Consider the following 14,691-nt stretch of genomic DNA (forward strand, 5'->3'; position numbering starts at 1 on the left):
GAGCTTCCAACAGAAAAGTAAATAATATACATGAAATACTGCAGCCCGTATAACCCTAGATATTTTCCTTAACATCGCACATATCACCGCGGCGAGAAGTCTCGAGCTTCATGAGTTCACGTAGGGCCATGGTGGCATAGGCGGAGGTTCCTAATTGAAATTTCAACACCACCGCAGTCTTCTCACCACCTTTATCTGGCATATATCTGTCCAACTTGGCTTTCATATACTTCTGACCACTTTCTTTTGCTCTGGAGTTATTTAAGATGTCCAAATCAGTGTTTACTAATTGTTGGGAAGGATCCTCATAATGAATTATTCTATATTCTAAGCTCTTTGGCTTTTGAATAACAGTTCTATAGGAACCTGCTAATGAAAAATCACGAACTTTTCTTCTCATATCAAACGGGTCCATATTATCTGCTTTCAACATATCCACATACAGTTGCTTCAGTTCTTCATTGGAAGGATAAAGCACATCAAAACCTGGTGATGGTAACACGACATCTTCCATGGTATACTTACCTGAGTCAATATCCTCTTGAGTCACTGCTTTTGCACGAATGAACTGAGCTTCACGGACATCTTCATCAAAGTCTTCATCGTCAATCCCAGCAATTGGTACGGACTTTTCATTATCAATAACTAAGTCACCAACAACTAACTTCAAACCATGTAGTTCTATCCGCTTACTGGCAATAGAATTCCAGACGTAACTTTGGTAGGCATGCACATACATAGTTCTTAAGTTTCTAGGGATTTTCATGATGGCAGTATAATAGGCGTTTTCAGAATAAGTTCCATCTTCTTCTTTCCGTTGATTAGATAAAGAGTATAGCAAAGCATTTTCTGCAAGACACTGTCTTGGCATCTGTTTCAATGCTAAAGCCGCGTCCTTAGTTTCTGCCCAAATCTTTCTAGCTTCCTTAGATTTTGGGAGCACGTTCTCCTGGTCAGATAAAATTAGTTCAACAGCTTTCTTCCAGTTTGAAAGAAGTAATTCTCTACCAATTGTGTGTGTAGAAATACTGAATGTACCGAATCTCTGCATACCAAAATAATTGATAAACCCATTTTCTGATAACGATTTACAACCATTGGACACAATTTCTTCCACTAAAACCTCACTATTACTGGCGGTAACATCCCTAATAACAACAACAAATTCATTTCCCTTTAAGTCACCCAGATTCAAACTTGTATCTGAAAAATTGTAATTTCCGATAACCATTCCTTTTAAGGTTCTATTTAAAGCGTTTAGTCTATCCAAACCAATCTTTGAAATCGAAACCCTTTGACACGTTACTGCCCGACGATCCTTAGTGCCTGCATATCTAATCACACGGCTTGGAATTCTTAATAACTTCGTTATAACATTAACAGCTTCCATAGTATCCTTATTTTCTTTATGCAGAGTAAAGTGGATAAAATCTTTACTGGGTCCATATCCCCAGTTTTCCACACCATTGGCATCCCTGGTTTGATTAATCTTTTCTTGTTTATTGGTCCTTGAATTTTTGTTTGACCTCGCAATCTTAAAAGTGTTAGTATCAGTAGTCACAGATTCTAATTCATTATTAAAAGCTTGACGCAATAGTTGGTGAATTTTAGTTCTAACGGATTTATCTTCAAAATTCTTTGCCGTTTCCATCTTATTGGCCATACGGAAAACGGATTCTATTTTGGATACGTCTTCTTCGCCAAATATCTCCACCAGTTCTCTTCTCAACTCAGGTTCAACGTTGAATTCCTGTCTTCTAGCTGCCTCTGATTCCTTTTCTGCATTGACCTCTTCTTTGGAGCGTTGTGGTTTCTTTGGCATTTTAAATCCTCTATCAGTTAAATGAATGACATTGCCTTCTTGATCTATTTCGTTGACCAAAAAGTCAGTATACCGCTGCTTAATTTGGCCTCTGAATCCTGGCAATCCTGGAGATAAGAACAAAGTAATGCCGACATCTGCTTCATGGATACCACAATCTATCTGAGTGCGTTGGTCAACTTTCAACTTCTTTGCAGCATTTTCCGAGGATTCTACGTGAGCATCAAGGGGTCTCTTTACAGTAAGATCTGCGGAGTCAGACATGGTATGCGGCAGAGATTACTTTTCTTTTCGGGAAAGAACAAAGTGATTATAACTAACCGATGAGCTGTGTATACTACTCTTTAATTATAATTATAAAGGCGGAAAATTTTTCAAAATACTACCCGCCCGTCGAAAAGATAAAACAATGTCCGACAGAACAAAGGCAAAGCAAATATTGTTAAAAGCTGTGTATTTTGATGCTAATTGTAGGAGGGTAGAAAAGGGCTTCACTCTTCTTTAAACGTCGCCTGTACCACCGTTTACGGAAATTCTGCAAAGAAAAATCATCGATGTCCCATGACGGAGAAGAAGAACCTGGTATTGCCAAAAAGATAAATTCGGTAGATGATATTATTATCAAATGTCAATGCTGGGTTGAAAAAAATGATGAAGAACGCTTAGCTGAAATCTTATCCATAAACACAAGAAAAGCACCACCAAGATTCTATGTCCACTACGTTAATTACAATAAGCGTTTGGATGAGTGGATTACCACTGACAGAATAAACCTGGATAAAGAAGTACTATATCCTAAACTAAGGGCAACTGATGATGAAGATAATAAGAAACAAAAGAAAAAGAAGTCAACAACAGCTAGTGCTACACCTCAGGAGTCTCTGAAAGACGGAATAGATGGTATCTCAAGGGAAAATACGGATGTTATGGATTTAGATAATCTTAATGTACAGGGCATAAAAGATGAGAACATATCACATGAGGATGAGATTAAAAAGCTTAGAACCTCCGGTTCTATGACACAAAATCCACATGAAGTGGCGCGAGTCAGAAATCTCAACCGAATTATCATGGGGAAATATGAAATAGAGCCATGGTATTTCTCCCCATACCCTATTGAATTGACTGATGAGGATTTTATTTATATTGACGATTTCACACTGCAATATTTTGGGTCTGAAAAACAATACGAGCGTTACAGGAAGAAATGTACATTAAGGCATCCACCAGGAAATGAAATCTATCGAGACGATTATGTCTCATTTTTTGAAATCGATGGTAGAAAGCAAAGGACCTGGTGTCGTAACTTGTGTTTACTTTCCAAACTCTTTTTAGATCATAAAACATTGTACTATGACGTTGATCCATTTTTGTTTTATTGCATGACAAGGCGAGATGAGTTGGGTCATCATCTGGTAGGATATTTCTCCAAAGAAAAGGAATCCGCGGATGGTTACAACGTCGCATGTATCTTAACACTACCACAGTACCAAAGGATGGGATATGGTAAGTTATTAATTGAATTTTCTTATGAACTGTCGAAAAAGGAAAACAAAGTTGGTTCTCCTGAGAAACCTTTATCTGATTTAGGTCTCTTATCCTACAGAGCCTACTGGTCGGACACCCTCATAACGCTATTAGTGGAGCACCAGAAGGAAATTACCATCGACGAAATAAGCTCTATGACTTCGATGACCACTACAGATATATTACATACGGCAAAGACACTGAATATTCTACGATATTACAAGGGTCAACATATTATTTTTCTGAATGAGGATATTCTAGATAGATATAACCGACTGAAGGCCAAAAAGAGAAGAACCATCGACCCCAATAGGCTCATCTGGAAACCACCAGTATTTACTGCCTCTCAGTTACGCTTTGCCTGGTAAGTTGTTTAACGTTGTTTTTAATTGACCTTGCATTCGAAACAATTTCCTATGTAAACGATTTAAATAAATGAAATTTACGTAAAAAAATTATTAATATTCCACGAAAACTCCAATATTCCTATACACTACCGCTCTCACTCAAGATATACAGCCTACACACCAAAAACATCCTTATTTATTCTAAAATGGTTTCTGTTTCGCAATGAATATCTCATTACCCAACTATCTTCAATTCTGCATCAGGTACCCCATATTTTTCTCTATTTTCATAATATAGTCTTTTCAACTCTGCAATATATAAATCATGGAAATGATTGACTACATCATCAGGTGGATTAGTTATTCGCTTTTCAACGTATATAGGCCTTCCAACAACAACATTAATAGGTGCTCTAAACGGCAACAAACCGAAATCGTAATTAAATAAACCCCTTGCGTAGAAAATGGGAATGGTAAAACCAAAGTTTTCTTTGAACCATAGCTGCATTTTACCCAAAGTAGAATCTTTTTTTGTGCTTAGAACGTTATAACAGTCAACTTCTCCGAATGCAAACACGGGCACTAGATTAATATTCCCCGTTTGAATGGCTAGTTTAATAAAACCCTTTCTTTTGTTTAAAATCAGTTGTGTACCATTTGTTGAACTTAATAAAGATTCTCTAGCGCCGCCAACAACAATGCAGATCGATTGATTTTTGCTTAGGGTTCTTAAAGCGTTTTTCCTCGACACTGAAGAGATACCTAACGCCAGTAAGTAGTCTCTATATAGCGGGATATGAAATTGAGTGACTAATGTCATCAGGGAAATAGGTATTCCAGGGAAAATTCTCGAATAGTTACAACCTTCTGTTCCAAAGGCTCCAAATGCGCCAAGTGCCCCTATACCGTGCGGATGATAACCGAATAAGTATGTTGGCCCTGTACATTCCTGGTCGCGGTAATCAACAGTAGAATTGCTTTTAAGATTGATAGAGTATTTAGTTGGCCACAATCTAACCTTGTAAATTTTCTCGTTAATTGTCTTATTTTTTGAAAGCGTAAAAGTTGGTTGTAAGTCGTCGGTCTTAATCAAGCTTATAGGGAAATAATCACAATACCACCTCCAAATAGGCAACGAGCGAAATCGAAGAGAATACCGATTTACTACGTCACCAGTCGCAGGAGACCTATCGAAAAAAAAGTAGATCATATACGGAATAACAACAACCCATAGTGCTGGTGTCGACATTGCAAATAACGCAAATATGGAGAAGAGTACAAATGAAGAGGTGTGCCATGCTACAGCCAGAGTTTGCAGCCTTCTTTCAAAAGGAGTCGCCAATGGGCAGCATGATTCTAGTTGTGGTTTGAAAGTCTGATCTCTTTTATCGATGTTTGACAGGGGCTTATTCTCATGCCTTTCGGCAATACCGGCTGTAGGGCTTCCTTCTCCACTCTTCCTTCTTCTTATACCATTGACTGTTTCCGACATTTATACAGTAGTTCAAGTTGTATGCTTCTGCGTTCCTCTATGTATGTGTATGTGGATGCGTATATGGAAATGAGATATTAGTAAAACCTCCTTAATGGAACAAACGTGATCTGAGATAAAACAGGAAAAAAAAACTTTGACGGAAGTGTAACAAAAGATTCAAGCTGTGATAAAGTACTGTCGTCCTGATTATAGTACAGCGAAATATGGTAGAAGTGCTGCCTTGCTTTGAGGAAGGTTTCTAGGTTTAATATTATCTTTTTTCTTTAACCTTCCCATTACGTCAATGCTGTCAAAATCTATCAATGGAATAAAAACGCATATGCAAGCCTTCTTCGGCCCGCAACTTACTTTTCTGCAGAGAACAAACTACAGAAAAGCTTTCTACTTTAATTACCTGTTAAAACAATAATTAACTAATATGTAAATGTACATCTATCTACCTCTTTAATCTTTCCTCTTGTTATATTTCGAAACCGCGGTCTCTTAGTTGATGAACAGTCCAAATCCAAGTCGATGCCGCTTCATCCACATTATTGGAAACGTAACTCGATTTAGATTCTTTCCCCCCCGTGGTGAAGTACTTCCCGTTATCTTTTTCGACAGATAAATTTGGGTCCAATGCACACTTCAAAGAGGCCAGCGAGCCTTGCTCGTTTGAGACACCGAAGAAGAACCCTACGACCTGGAACAACAGCCAGAAGAAAATACCCACGATGGGCAATCTTGTCCAGTAACTGAACAGGTTTGTGTTCATCACCAAACCCGGGTGAACGGAGAGACAAAGAACGTCCGGGTATTTGATTGCCAACATCTTCGTGCATTGGATCAGCGCAGTTTTACTCACTGCGTATCTGAACCATGTGAAAAGCATGTTAGGTTTGTAGTCCCATGTCTTGCTCAGTTTCCAGTACATGAACTCTAAATGATGACCTATCGATGACAGAGAAATGACCCTGCCATGACAATGGCGTAGTAAAGGCAGTAATCTCATAGTGAAGAGGAAGTGGGAAATGTAGTTAGTCTGCAATTGAACTTCAAATCCGTCCTTCGTCATTTCTAAGGGCACCGCCATAATTCCTGCATTGTTAATAAGCACGTCTATGTGGTCTTCCAGCTTAAGAATTTTAAGCGACGCTCTCTCCACACACTTCAAGTCCGTCAAATCCAAATGGATATAGTGAAGTGATCCTAGACGCTGGATGCTTGGGCCTAGGCCTGGGCCGTTGTCATCTTCATGGCACCTCTTCTTTGCTTCTGCCAGTATCTCTTGGATTGCTTTCGAAATCTTGTGAGAATTTCTCCCACAAATGTAAACGACAAACCCATGTAAATACAGATGCAAGACAGTATACCAGCCAATACCCGTGTTTCCGCCTGTAACCACAGCAATCTTCCTATTCACCGCCGGATTGTAGTATGGCAATATTCGTGGGTCTAACATTCTTCCTTTGGCGTATGTCTTGTACAGCGGATACCTCTAATACCAATCAGGCCTACAACCATTGTCTTTCCCGTTCCTGCGAAGACAATAGAATGCATGCAGAGTGTATAATAGATTATACACCATACATTATATGTATATATATATACCCATGTACATTTGGGTTACATTTCTTCTCTTCAATTTTTTCATATTACCCGCATATTCCGTTTTTCAATGCCCTATTAATATGCTTCAGGGTTTTATGATAAAAACAACGATAAACTAGGGCGCCCTATTGCATATGTTGGGTCTTAGAAGACACGAATGCCCGGTGGTTCAATACCTTTTTCGGAATATGTCAACAACACGAAACGCCAAAATTCGTGGCCCCTGCGGTACCTGAATCAGGGCCAAGAATTTTGGCGTTCTGTGCAGGAATGGCGTCTCCGCCGATTATGAAACTAAACAATCTAAACTATCGAAGGTGGTCCGAGTTTCTCGACAGATTTTTTTGACGATAGTGGGTGTCGTTCGAGGTATTTAAGTACTATAATATTTCCCCAACAAGCTTGTCCTTTCGGTTTTTCCTTTTTTCTTCCTTCATTCTTTGGTTCTCTTTCTTTCAGGTCTTTCTTTTTCTCTTGGCTTATTTTATCTATAAAAAAAAAGGTTTGCAAACGTTTAGGCAATTAGTTTGAAACAACATCCAATCAAGAGGTTTCTCGCGTATTTCTCTCATTTTTACCCCAGTTTACTGATTTTTTTTTGCTATTTGAGCCATAGTACCCATTAATAGGTCTCGTCCATTCCCTTGTTTTTTTTTTATTGTTTTAATTTTCACTACATAATTAAAAACCACATCACACTCACTCTCACCTTAGTCGTTCTTTATCAACAAAAAAAAAATGTTTCACTCCGTTGCTCTTTTCGCTCTTTTCGCCTTGACAAGTTCTGTGTCCGCTATTTACTCGAACAATACTGCCTTCACCACTACCACTTTAGCGCCCAGCTACTCCTTGGAGCCCCACGAGACTACCATATCGTACGCTGACGACACCACCACTTTTTTCGTCACTTCAACGGTGTACTCCACGAACTGGTTCACTTCAACTTCGGCCACCATCACCAATGCGGCCACCTCCTCGGCTTCTGGATCGGCAGCACCAGAATACACCCATGAAATTACCTCCACCTCGACCATCACGTCCACTTTGCTGCTAACCCTTCATGACACCACTACCTTGGCTCCATCATCTACTGCAGTCAGTGTCAGTGATGAGGATTCGAACAACAAGGATGCGAAGGTTAGGTCCATTGACCAGGCTTCAACTTCTAACGGTTGTGTCCCAATCACAAAGTTTGTCACTGTGACCAATGAGCCCGTTACACAGTACGTTACAGTCACCCCAAATACGACTACTCAATATGTTACTGTCACCGGCGCACCCTCAGTTACCACTACCTCTCCAGGTAACGTACAATGGTACAACACTACCTCGATTACTAATTCGACCAGTTGGTGATTTATGAGTTCAAACGTGTCCTTTTAAGTTCTTTTTGTTTTTTTTTTGTATCTGTATTGACAATTTCACCTCTTCTGTAACTGTATCCTTCTGCTACTTAAATACGTCAGTTTAAGTTCCAACTGGTATTTAATTTTCACTATCATTTTTCTCTCGTTTATATATATATATACATGGACATTTGTTTGTTAACTGGAAAAAATAAAATAAAATAGAAAGACACTTCACTTAATTTGCTTTATGTAATAGTCGTCAAGTCATCTGAACATCCGTGTCCTTCTCAACGCTAATGGACTTTAAGAGTTCATTTGTCTTCTTCCTTATAAATGGGAATTCAAGAATGGTGGATAAATTACAGCTCACCAAGCACTCTGCTTCCGCTCCCTTCCCTACCTGAACCAAAACCTCACACAACTTAAGCAACAATATCACACATCGCAAAGGATTTCCTATCTCTTTGTATTTGTCAATTAATTGCATTATCTTCGGCAAACCCCTTATCCCTACATTACATAGAAGCAAAACGTTGATACTTTCAATTTCAAATTTGAATCTCCAGTTCGAATCCGCTACTTCCTCACAGCATTCTTTGATATATTGGTTAATTAGTCGCATACTCAGGTCATAATCACCTGTCCTGATCAAGTATTTCACTCTTAAATATTTAAAATTTATTTGCTGGGCGTAGTCTAGTTTCAGTGACTCTGATTTCAAAAGATATTGTTTGACTTTTGAAAAATCATCTTCTTCAAGTGCCTTAAAAGCTGCTTTTATATCTCGATTGATGACAGAAGAGTCGTGATTTCTCAGCGAAGAAGAGGATGTTTGAGATATGAATTTCTCATATACACCGGATATGGATTCATATCCCTGTTCTTTCCAAAATTTCATTTCATAATCAACAAGACTTTGGAAGAGATCGAAGTTTTGAGAAGGCACATTCTGCAAAGTGATAGCCATAAATTTCAGAAGTGAGCTAGAAACATCAGCAGTTTTGGATTCTTTCACCATAGATAACAATGTTTCAAACTTGTAAGCGCTACTGAATATATTGGCATCTTCCACGTCTGAACTATTTTTCAGATATTTTATAATCTGTTCCACTGTAATGTAGAATCTATTGGCATACTCCGGGTGTACCTCTATAAAATTTATTATCCAGATCATGATCAAATTCAACGTTTCCATATCTTTATTTTCCCTTGCGATTCTCGTGGCTTCCTCAAAAGAATTTATTGCTGCATCACACTCATTAAAACTTGAGTGGAAAGTTGCAAGGGACAACAAAGATATATGGAAGTAATTTTGAGAATTACCTGTAGACTTGTAATCAAAATAATTGTGTAGTGAATCTAGCGCGATTTGATAACTGTTTTCCTTAATAGCTTCCAGATACTTTAATATAAAAATCAAAGGAAACTTTGTGGCATCGTTCAATGAAAGCGTATCTAACATGTCAAAAACTAGTTGGCGTTGTTCTTCATATGATGTGATGTCCCCTTCTTTGCGGCCGTTCGAATTAAATTCTGTAGTATTTAACCAATCCACAATTTGGCGGTTAACTATTGATTGTAAATGCTGGATGGAAATCAATGTCCCATTAATTTCTTCGTTCATTGTTTTCGAATTACCGTCGTTACAATCATCAAAGTTTTGGAAAAATTCCACCATCTGTTGATCCTCCACCGAGATCTCATCGTTAGCAAGAAGACAGTTTTTTACTTTTTGAATATGAATGTTATCTTTGAACTGTTGCCATAGTGGAGTTTGCTTAAATGCAGTTTTGAAATTTTGTAGGTTTATCCAGATCGTCTCCCTCATTTCAAAATCACCAAATTGATACTTGCGTATACAAGTTGACAAAAACGTTCCCAAGAAACTTGCTCTTGTCATTTGTCTCCTAGTTGATGTTGTGCGCACTTTCATCGACCTGTAGTTATTAACCAAACAATTCTTTTCTAAATCCATCATCAATCTGTTTATTGAATCCAGCCCATTAATTGCCTCTAAATAACCCATTAATGTCAGAGCTATTTTGTTACCATCTCTGTCATCTAATAGCATCCTTATTACGTTTTCCAGTATAGGAAGTATAGGAGGTGGAACAACAGATGAAGGTCGTAAATTGCTATTATCCTTGAGCAGGGGGTTCCATTCTATCGAAGGCCTCGTGGGGGATATTAATCGAAGAAATACTTCTGTCGGTACCGCTATACCGTTATCTTGCGAACTGTGAACATGTATTAGGACTAATATGCACAGGTCATACGGAGTAATAAAGTTGGTAATACCTAATGGACCATACTCACTCATTTCCGTGATCAGTTTTGATTTGTCTTCTTCTTTTGGCTTTTGTTTTATGGTCTTCGATGAAACTGAAGCAGTTTTTTTTGCTAGCGCAAATGATGTTAAAAGACACAAATTAGCATTATTGATTCATAAGCGTTGGAAAAATAACAACAAAAACTAATCGATGAGTATTTGAATGGCACAGCACGGTACTTATATGAATCTGATATTAATGCACTTAAAAAGATAGTTTTACCTACTCTAAATATCTATATGAAGTTAGAATCATCGCCTTGATGGGAAGTCGACCTGGTACAGGTAATAGAATCCTTAATTTACGCCTTTTTTCATTAACTTCTGTGATTAAAGCAAACCCTAAGATAGGCGATTTTATTACAGTTACCTGATCTGCCCTTCTTTCTGCGAACGTTATGGCTATGATAGCGTGCTGTAGGTTGCTTGGCGTTATCGTGACCGGGAACAGCTCCACCTTACCAACCTCGTTGTCAAAGACATTACTAGGTTTCCAAATAGTGACATCTTCATAATCAACACCAACAGCATAAGGGCTCAAGGCTGTATCCAGAGAACCATAAAAGTACTCTCTTATGGATGTCCTTTGCAAGGACCTCTTGTATACGTCATCAACTGTGGAGATGCCATCCAATTTAGGGATGAAAAAAATGTTATTATTTCCCAATTCTGGGCCAAATGTCTTTCTTACCTTTTCCCAAAGAGGATCAGCCTCGGAGCATAGTACCAGCATAATGTTGATATTGAGTTTTTCAATTACATGATGCAGCTCAACCAAATTTTCATCCAGTTGTGATATTGATGGTGTATCAACAATGCATCCTGATCTCCTGACTTGAGGATCCATATGTAACCTCTGACATACCACTTGACCTAACTGGCTTATACACTCAAGGTATAAATCTTTGTTCTCATTGATCCTTTCTAGGCCAAAATTTTTCACCATTGGCTGTTTGTTATGTAGTAGTGTGGCACCACTAGTGAGACTCTGACCCCAGGTAGGTAGTTGTGCGTCAAGTATATCCGATATTGGGGTGGCAGATACGCATCCAGGAACAGTGAAGATGGGCTGTTGAGGGTCCAAATTGATAAATAGTGGTTGGTAAGCGTTAAACTTCAAAGCGTACGAACATAGTGTCCTTGACAGGGAGGTTTTCCCGGTTTGCGAATCACCAACAATCATCACTCGAGGGCCTTCAAAATTAGACATCCTTATTTTCTCCAACATAAAGTGTAGATTGTATATATATTTCATAGTATGGTTAGACTTGACAATGATGGTATTCGTAGTTAAATCAGGACACTTCCATACTAGTTCTGTCTCTTCGACGGCGTATATAGGAAACTTCCAGCTCTGAAAAGTATACTCATCATCTACTGCTAACTCGGTGCCAAATATCTCAGCTATACCCGAGTTCACCTTAATTATTAGTTTTCCTTCTGTTTCAAGATCAATTTGCCAATCACTGCCCTTGGGAATAACCAACTTGTGCCATTCATTATCACCAGTTATCAATTCTTCAGACGTAGTGTGCTCATCAATACCAGGTAGACTTGCCATGATCGTTCGGTAGTGCTATATTTCGAAGAGACTCAATTGTTTGCTCTTCTTCTTTAATAGAAAGACCTCTGCTCATTTTTGCCAGCAATCTCATTTTTTGCTTTTATTTTTTATTCTACCGGACAATAACAATGAGGAGCGTAAAAGAGAAAGAGGTCTCCTTTTATGTAAATACATAGATAATCAATATATGTAGCTAATTAAATCAATGTGCCGAGGACGGGTTTCTCCCGTTAATTTCTATTTTCAGCAATCCACTCGGGACCAGATTTCAAGGCCCACTCAGTCCAAGATCCATCATATAATCTAACGTTGGAAACTCCGGCTAGCTCCAATGCTGTCTTGATAATGACCCCTGAAACACCAGTTCCACAGGAGCAGATGGTTGGTTTTCTTGGATCCAAAGTGCAATGTAAGTCCTTCAAGGCTTTTTCCACGGTGGAACGCATCGCCTCCCCATCTTCTGGATACGTTTTGGTCTCCGGATCAAGCAAATATCCATATGGTAATGGTTGGGTGCCTGGAATATGCCCCGATGGGATGTCTGAACGTGGTTCTGGTTCTGTTCCTTCGAATCTACCCAGAGTTCTCGCATCAAAAGCATTGAATTTGTTAGCCAGTTCCCCGCTCTTGACTAATTGGAACATTTCTTTATAGTCTACAACTTCCTTATCTTGGAAACTCTTTGAGGATTCATAATGACTCTTTGGGTAGGGCGAAAACGCTTCGACCTCAGAAGAATCTAGAGGGTACTTGAGTTCTTCGTACTTTTTGAAATTATTTAGCAAGTACACCTTAGGATGTCCCATTACTCCCAATGTCCAAGCGCATCTTGGGGAACTAAAGTTACCAACACGATCGTATACCACTAGAATATCATCTTTTTGAACTCCTAAATTACTCATTGCATCATCGAAAACCTGCTTTGTAGGGAACATGTGTGGATAGGGCGATTCTTTGTCACTGATAGCATCAATATCAAAGAAAATGGAATTTGGAATACGAGGTTTGGTCAAGAAATCCTCTTTGTTATTGAGCTTCCAGCTGGGCAGGTACCATGTTGCGTCGACTGGAATGACCCTACGAGCCTTTTCGCTCGCCACTAACTTAACAAATGCTTCTGGAGAAATAAGTTTGAATAATAACATTGAGTATATCGGCAATTTTCTCCACAACTAGCTTTCTTTTATGCTTTTGTCCTCATTGTATGCATTACACACTGCATTTTTGTATTCAGCTGAGCACTCCCGAGCGAAAATTTTAAAATAGTTTTTAAAGACGAGAGGAGATGAGCTCTTCAAAAGCACTCTCTTAAGAAGGAAGAGTAGTGGAATAGGACTTACCACGACAAACTAATCATGCCGGTTACTAAATCTTTATCTAAGTTGCAAAAGAACTTTTCTAAGAAGGGGAAGAATATTACGGTTCATCCGAAGGGTAGAAAATATGAAAAGCTGGTCAGGGCCACCATGCGTGAAGATAAAATCGCTGCCAAAAAAAAGCTTCATCAAGACAAAAGAGTCCATGAACTGGCTCGAGTGAAATTTATGCAAGATGTGGTTAACTCTGATACATTCAAAGAGCAACCAATATTTGATCACGCCCACACAAGAGAATTTATTCAAAGTTTCATTGAAAGAGATGATGTGGAATTAGACGAATTAAAAAGAAAAAGAAGGTCAAACAGACCACCAAGCAATAGACAGGTGCTACTGCAACAAAGGAGGGAACAAGAGTTAAAAGAATTTAAGGCGGGGTTTCTCTGTCCAGATTTGAGTGATGCGAAAAATATGGAATTTCTCAGAAACTGGAATGGTACTTTTGGCCTTTTGAATACTTTAAGATTGATTAGAATTAATGATAAGGGTGAACAAGTTGTGGGAGGAAACGAATAAGAAGCACCGCGGAGAAGTTTTATAGTTTATATACTCTTTGTATAATAATATGTATGTATATTACAGTAAAAGCAAAAAAAAAAAGAAAACTGATATTATCAGCGAAGCTTTTTCACGAATTTAACCACAATAAACAAGTTGGCAAAGACAATTGACGGAGAAGTGCAAATATGGGCCGTGATATATGCACATTAGACAATGTTTACGCTAACAATCTGGGCATGTTAAGCAAACTAGCTCATGTGACAGTACCAAATTTATATCAAGATGCATTTTTCAGTGCATTATTCGCAGAGGATACCTTAGTTGCAAAAAATAAAAAGCCATCTTCAAAGAAGGATGTACGTTTCACACAGCTGGCTTATTACAGCGAAATACCAGTGGGTGGCCTGGTTGCTAAATTAGTTCCAAAGAAACAGAATGAACTATCTCTAAAGGGCATTCAAATCGAGTTTTTGGGTGTGTTGCCTAATTATAGGAACAAGTCAATTGGTTCAAAATTATTAAAGTTTGCAGAGGACAAATGCTCCGAATGTCATCAGCATAACGTGTTTGTCTATTTGCCTGCAATAGATGATCTTGCCAAGCAATGGTTTATAGCTCATGGCTTCGAACAAGTCGGCGAAACTGTTAACAATGTCATAAAGGATGTAAATGGTAGCGAACAAGATGCCGTTTTATTGAAAAAGCACATTTCTTAACAGATGGCTGGGAAGTTTCTTTATTTTTTTGTTTTGCTTTGTATACACATGTATCTATTTTTATAAAGATGAAAT

The 14,691-nt window shown here is 38.5% G+C and overlaps 10 protein-coding genes across 10 annotated transcripts; 4 read left to right on the forward strand and 6 right to left on the reverse strand.

Annotated features, from left to right (window-relative positions):
- Positions 1-55: 55 nt before the first annotated feature.
- On the reverse strand, positions 56-2,086 carry PUS7 (pseudouridine synthase PUS7; the record flags this gene model as incomplete). Its single annotated transcript, XM_033913473.1, has 1 exon — positions 56-2,086. One exon carries the CDS (start codon positions 2,084-2,086, stop codon positions 56-58), a length of 2,031 nt encoding a protein of 676 aa, XP_033769364.1.
- Positions 2,087-2,376: 290 nt separating this feature from the next.
- On the forward strand, positions 2,377-3,717 carry ESA1 (NuA4 histone acetyltransferase complex catalytic subunit ESA1; the record flags this gene model as incomplete). Its single annotated transcript, XM_033913474.1, has 1 exon — positions 2,377-3,717. One exon carries the CDS (start codon positions 2,377-2,379, stop codon positions 3,715-3,717), a length of 1,341 nt encoding a protein of 446 aa, XP_033769365.1.
- A 214-nt stretch (positions 3,718-3,931) lies between these two features.
- On the reverse strand, positions 3,932-5,188 carry DGA1 (diacylglycerol O-acyltransferase; the record flags this gene model as incomplete). The annotated part of the gene is made up of 1 exon (XM_033913475.1): positions 3,932-5,188. The coding sequence occupies one exon, from the start codon at positions 5,186-5,188 to the stop codon at positions 3,932-3,934; it is 1,257 nt and encodes a 418-aa protein (XP_033769366.1).
- Positions 5,189-5,651: 463 nt separating this feature from the next.
- ENV9 (Env9p) lies at positions 5,652-6,632 on the reverse strand (the record flags this gene model as incomplete). The annotated part of the gene is made up of 1 exon (XM_033913476.1): positions 5,652-6,632. One exon carries the CDS (start codon positions 6,630-6,632, stop codon positions 5,652-5,654), a length of 981 nt encoding a protein of 326 aa, XP_033769367.1.
- An 887-nt stretch (positions 6,633-7,519) lies between these two features.
- On the forward strand, positions 7,520-8,137 carry SRL1 (Srl1p; the record flags this gene model as incomplete). The annotated part of the gene is made up of 1 exon (XM_033913477.1): positions 7,520-8,137. The coding sequence occupies one exon, from the start codon at positions 7,520-7,522 to the stop codon at positions 8,135-8,137; it is 618 nt and encodes a 205-aa protein (XP_033769368.1).
- A 252-nt stretch (positions 8,138-8,389) lies between these two features.
- Positions 8,390-10,450, reverse strand: APC5 (anaphase promoting complex subunit 5; the record flags this gene model as incomplete). Its single annotated transcript, XM_033913478.1, has 1 exon — positions 8,390-10,450. The coding sequence occupies one exon, from the start codon at positions 10,448-10,450 to the stop codon at positions 8,390-8,392; it is 2,061 nt and encodes a 686-aa protein (XP_033769369.1).
- Positions 10,451-10,682: 232 nt separating this feature from the next.
- CLP1 (cleavage polyadenylation factor subunit CLP1) lies at positions 10,683-12,020 on the reverse strand (the record flags this gene model as incomplete). The annotated part of the gene is made up of 1 exon (XM_033913479.1): positions 10,683-12,020. One exon carries the CDS (start codon positions 12,018-12,020, stop codon positions 10,683-10,685), a length of 1,338 nt encoding a protein of 445 aa, XP_033769370.1.
- Positions 12,021-12,253: 233 nt separating this feature from the next.
- Positions 12,254-13,168, reverse strand: TUM1 (thiosulfate sulfurtransferase; the record flags this gene model as incomplete). The annotated part of the gene is made up of 1 exon (XM_033913480.1): positions 12,254-13,168. The coding sequence occupies one exon, from the start codon at positions 13,166-13,168 to the stop codon at positions 12,254-12,256; it is 915 nt and encodes a 304-aa protein (XP_033769371.1).
- Positions 13,169-13,378: 210 nt separating this feature from the next.
- TMA16 (Tma16p) lies at positions 13,379-13,915 on the forward strand (the record flags this gene model as incomplete). Its single annotated transcript, XM_033913481.1, has 1 exon — positions 13,379-13,915. The coding sequence occupies one exon, from the start codon at positions 13,379-13,381 to the stop codon at positions 13,913-13,915; it is 537 nt and encodes a 178-aa protein (XP_033769372.1).
- Positions 13,916-14,085: 170 nt separating this feature from the next.
- On the forward strand, positions 14,086-14,616 carry NAT5 (peptide alpha-N-acetyltransferase subunit NAT5; the record flags this gene model as incomplete). Its single annotated transcript, XM_033913482.1, has 1 exon — positions 14,086-14,616. One exon carries the CDS (start codon positions 14,086-14,088, stop codon positions 14,614-14,616), a length of 531 nt encoding a protein of 176 aa, XP_033769373.1.
- Positions 14,617-14,691: the final 75 nt, after the last annotated feature.

This window comes from Saccharomyces paradoxus, chromosome XV (genome assembly GCF_002079055.1).
Source record: "Saccharomyces paradoxus chromosome XV, complete sequence".
Classification (NCBI taxonomy): Eukaryota; Fungi; Ascomycota; class Saccharomycetes; order Saccharomycetales; family Saccharomycetaceae; genus Saccharomyces; species Saccharomyces paradoxus.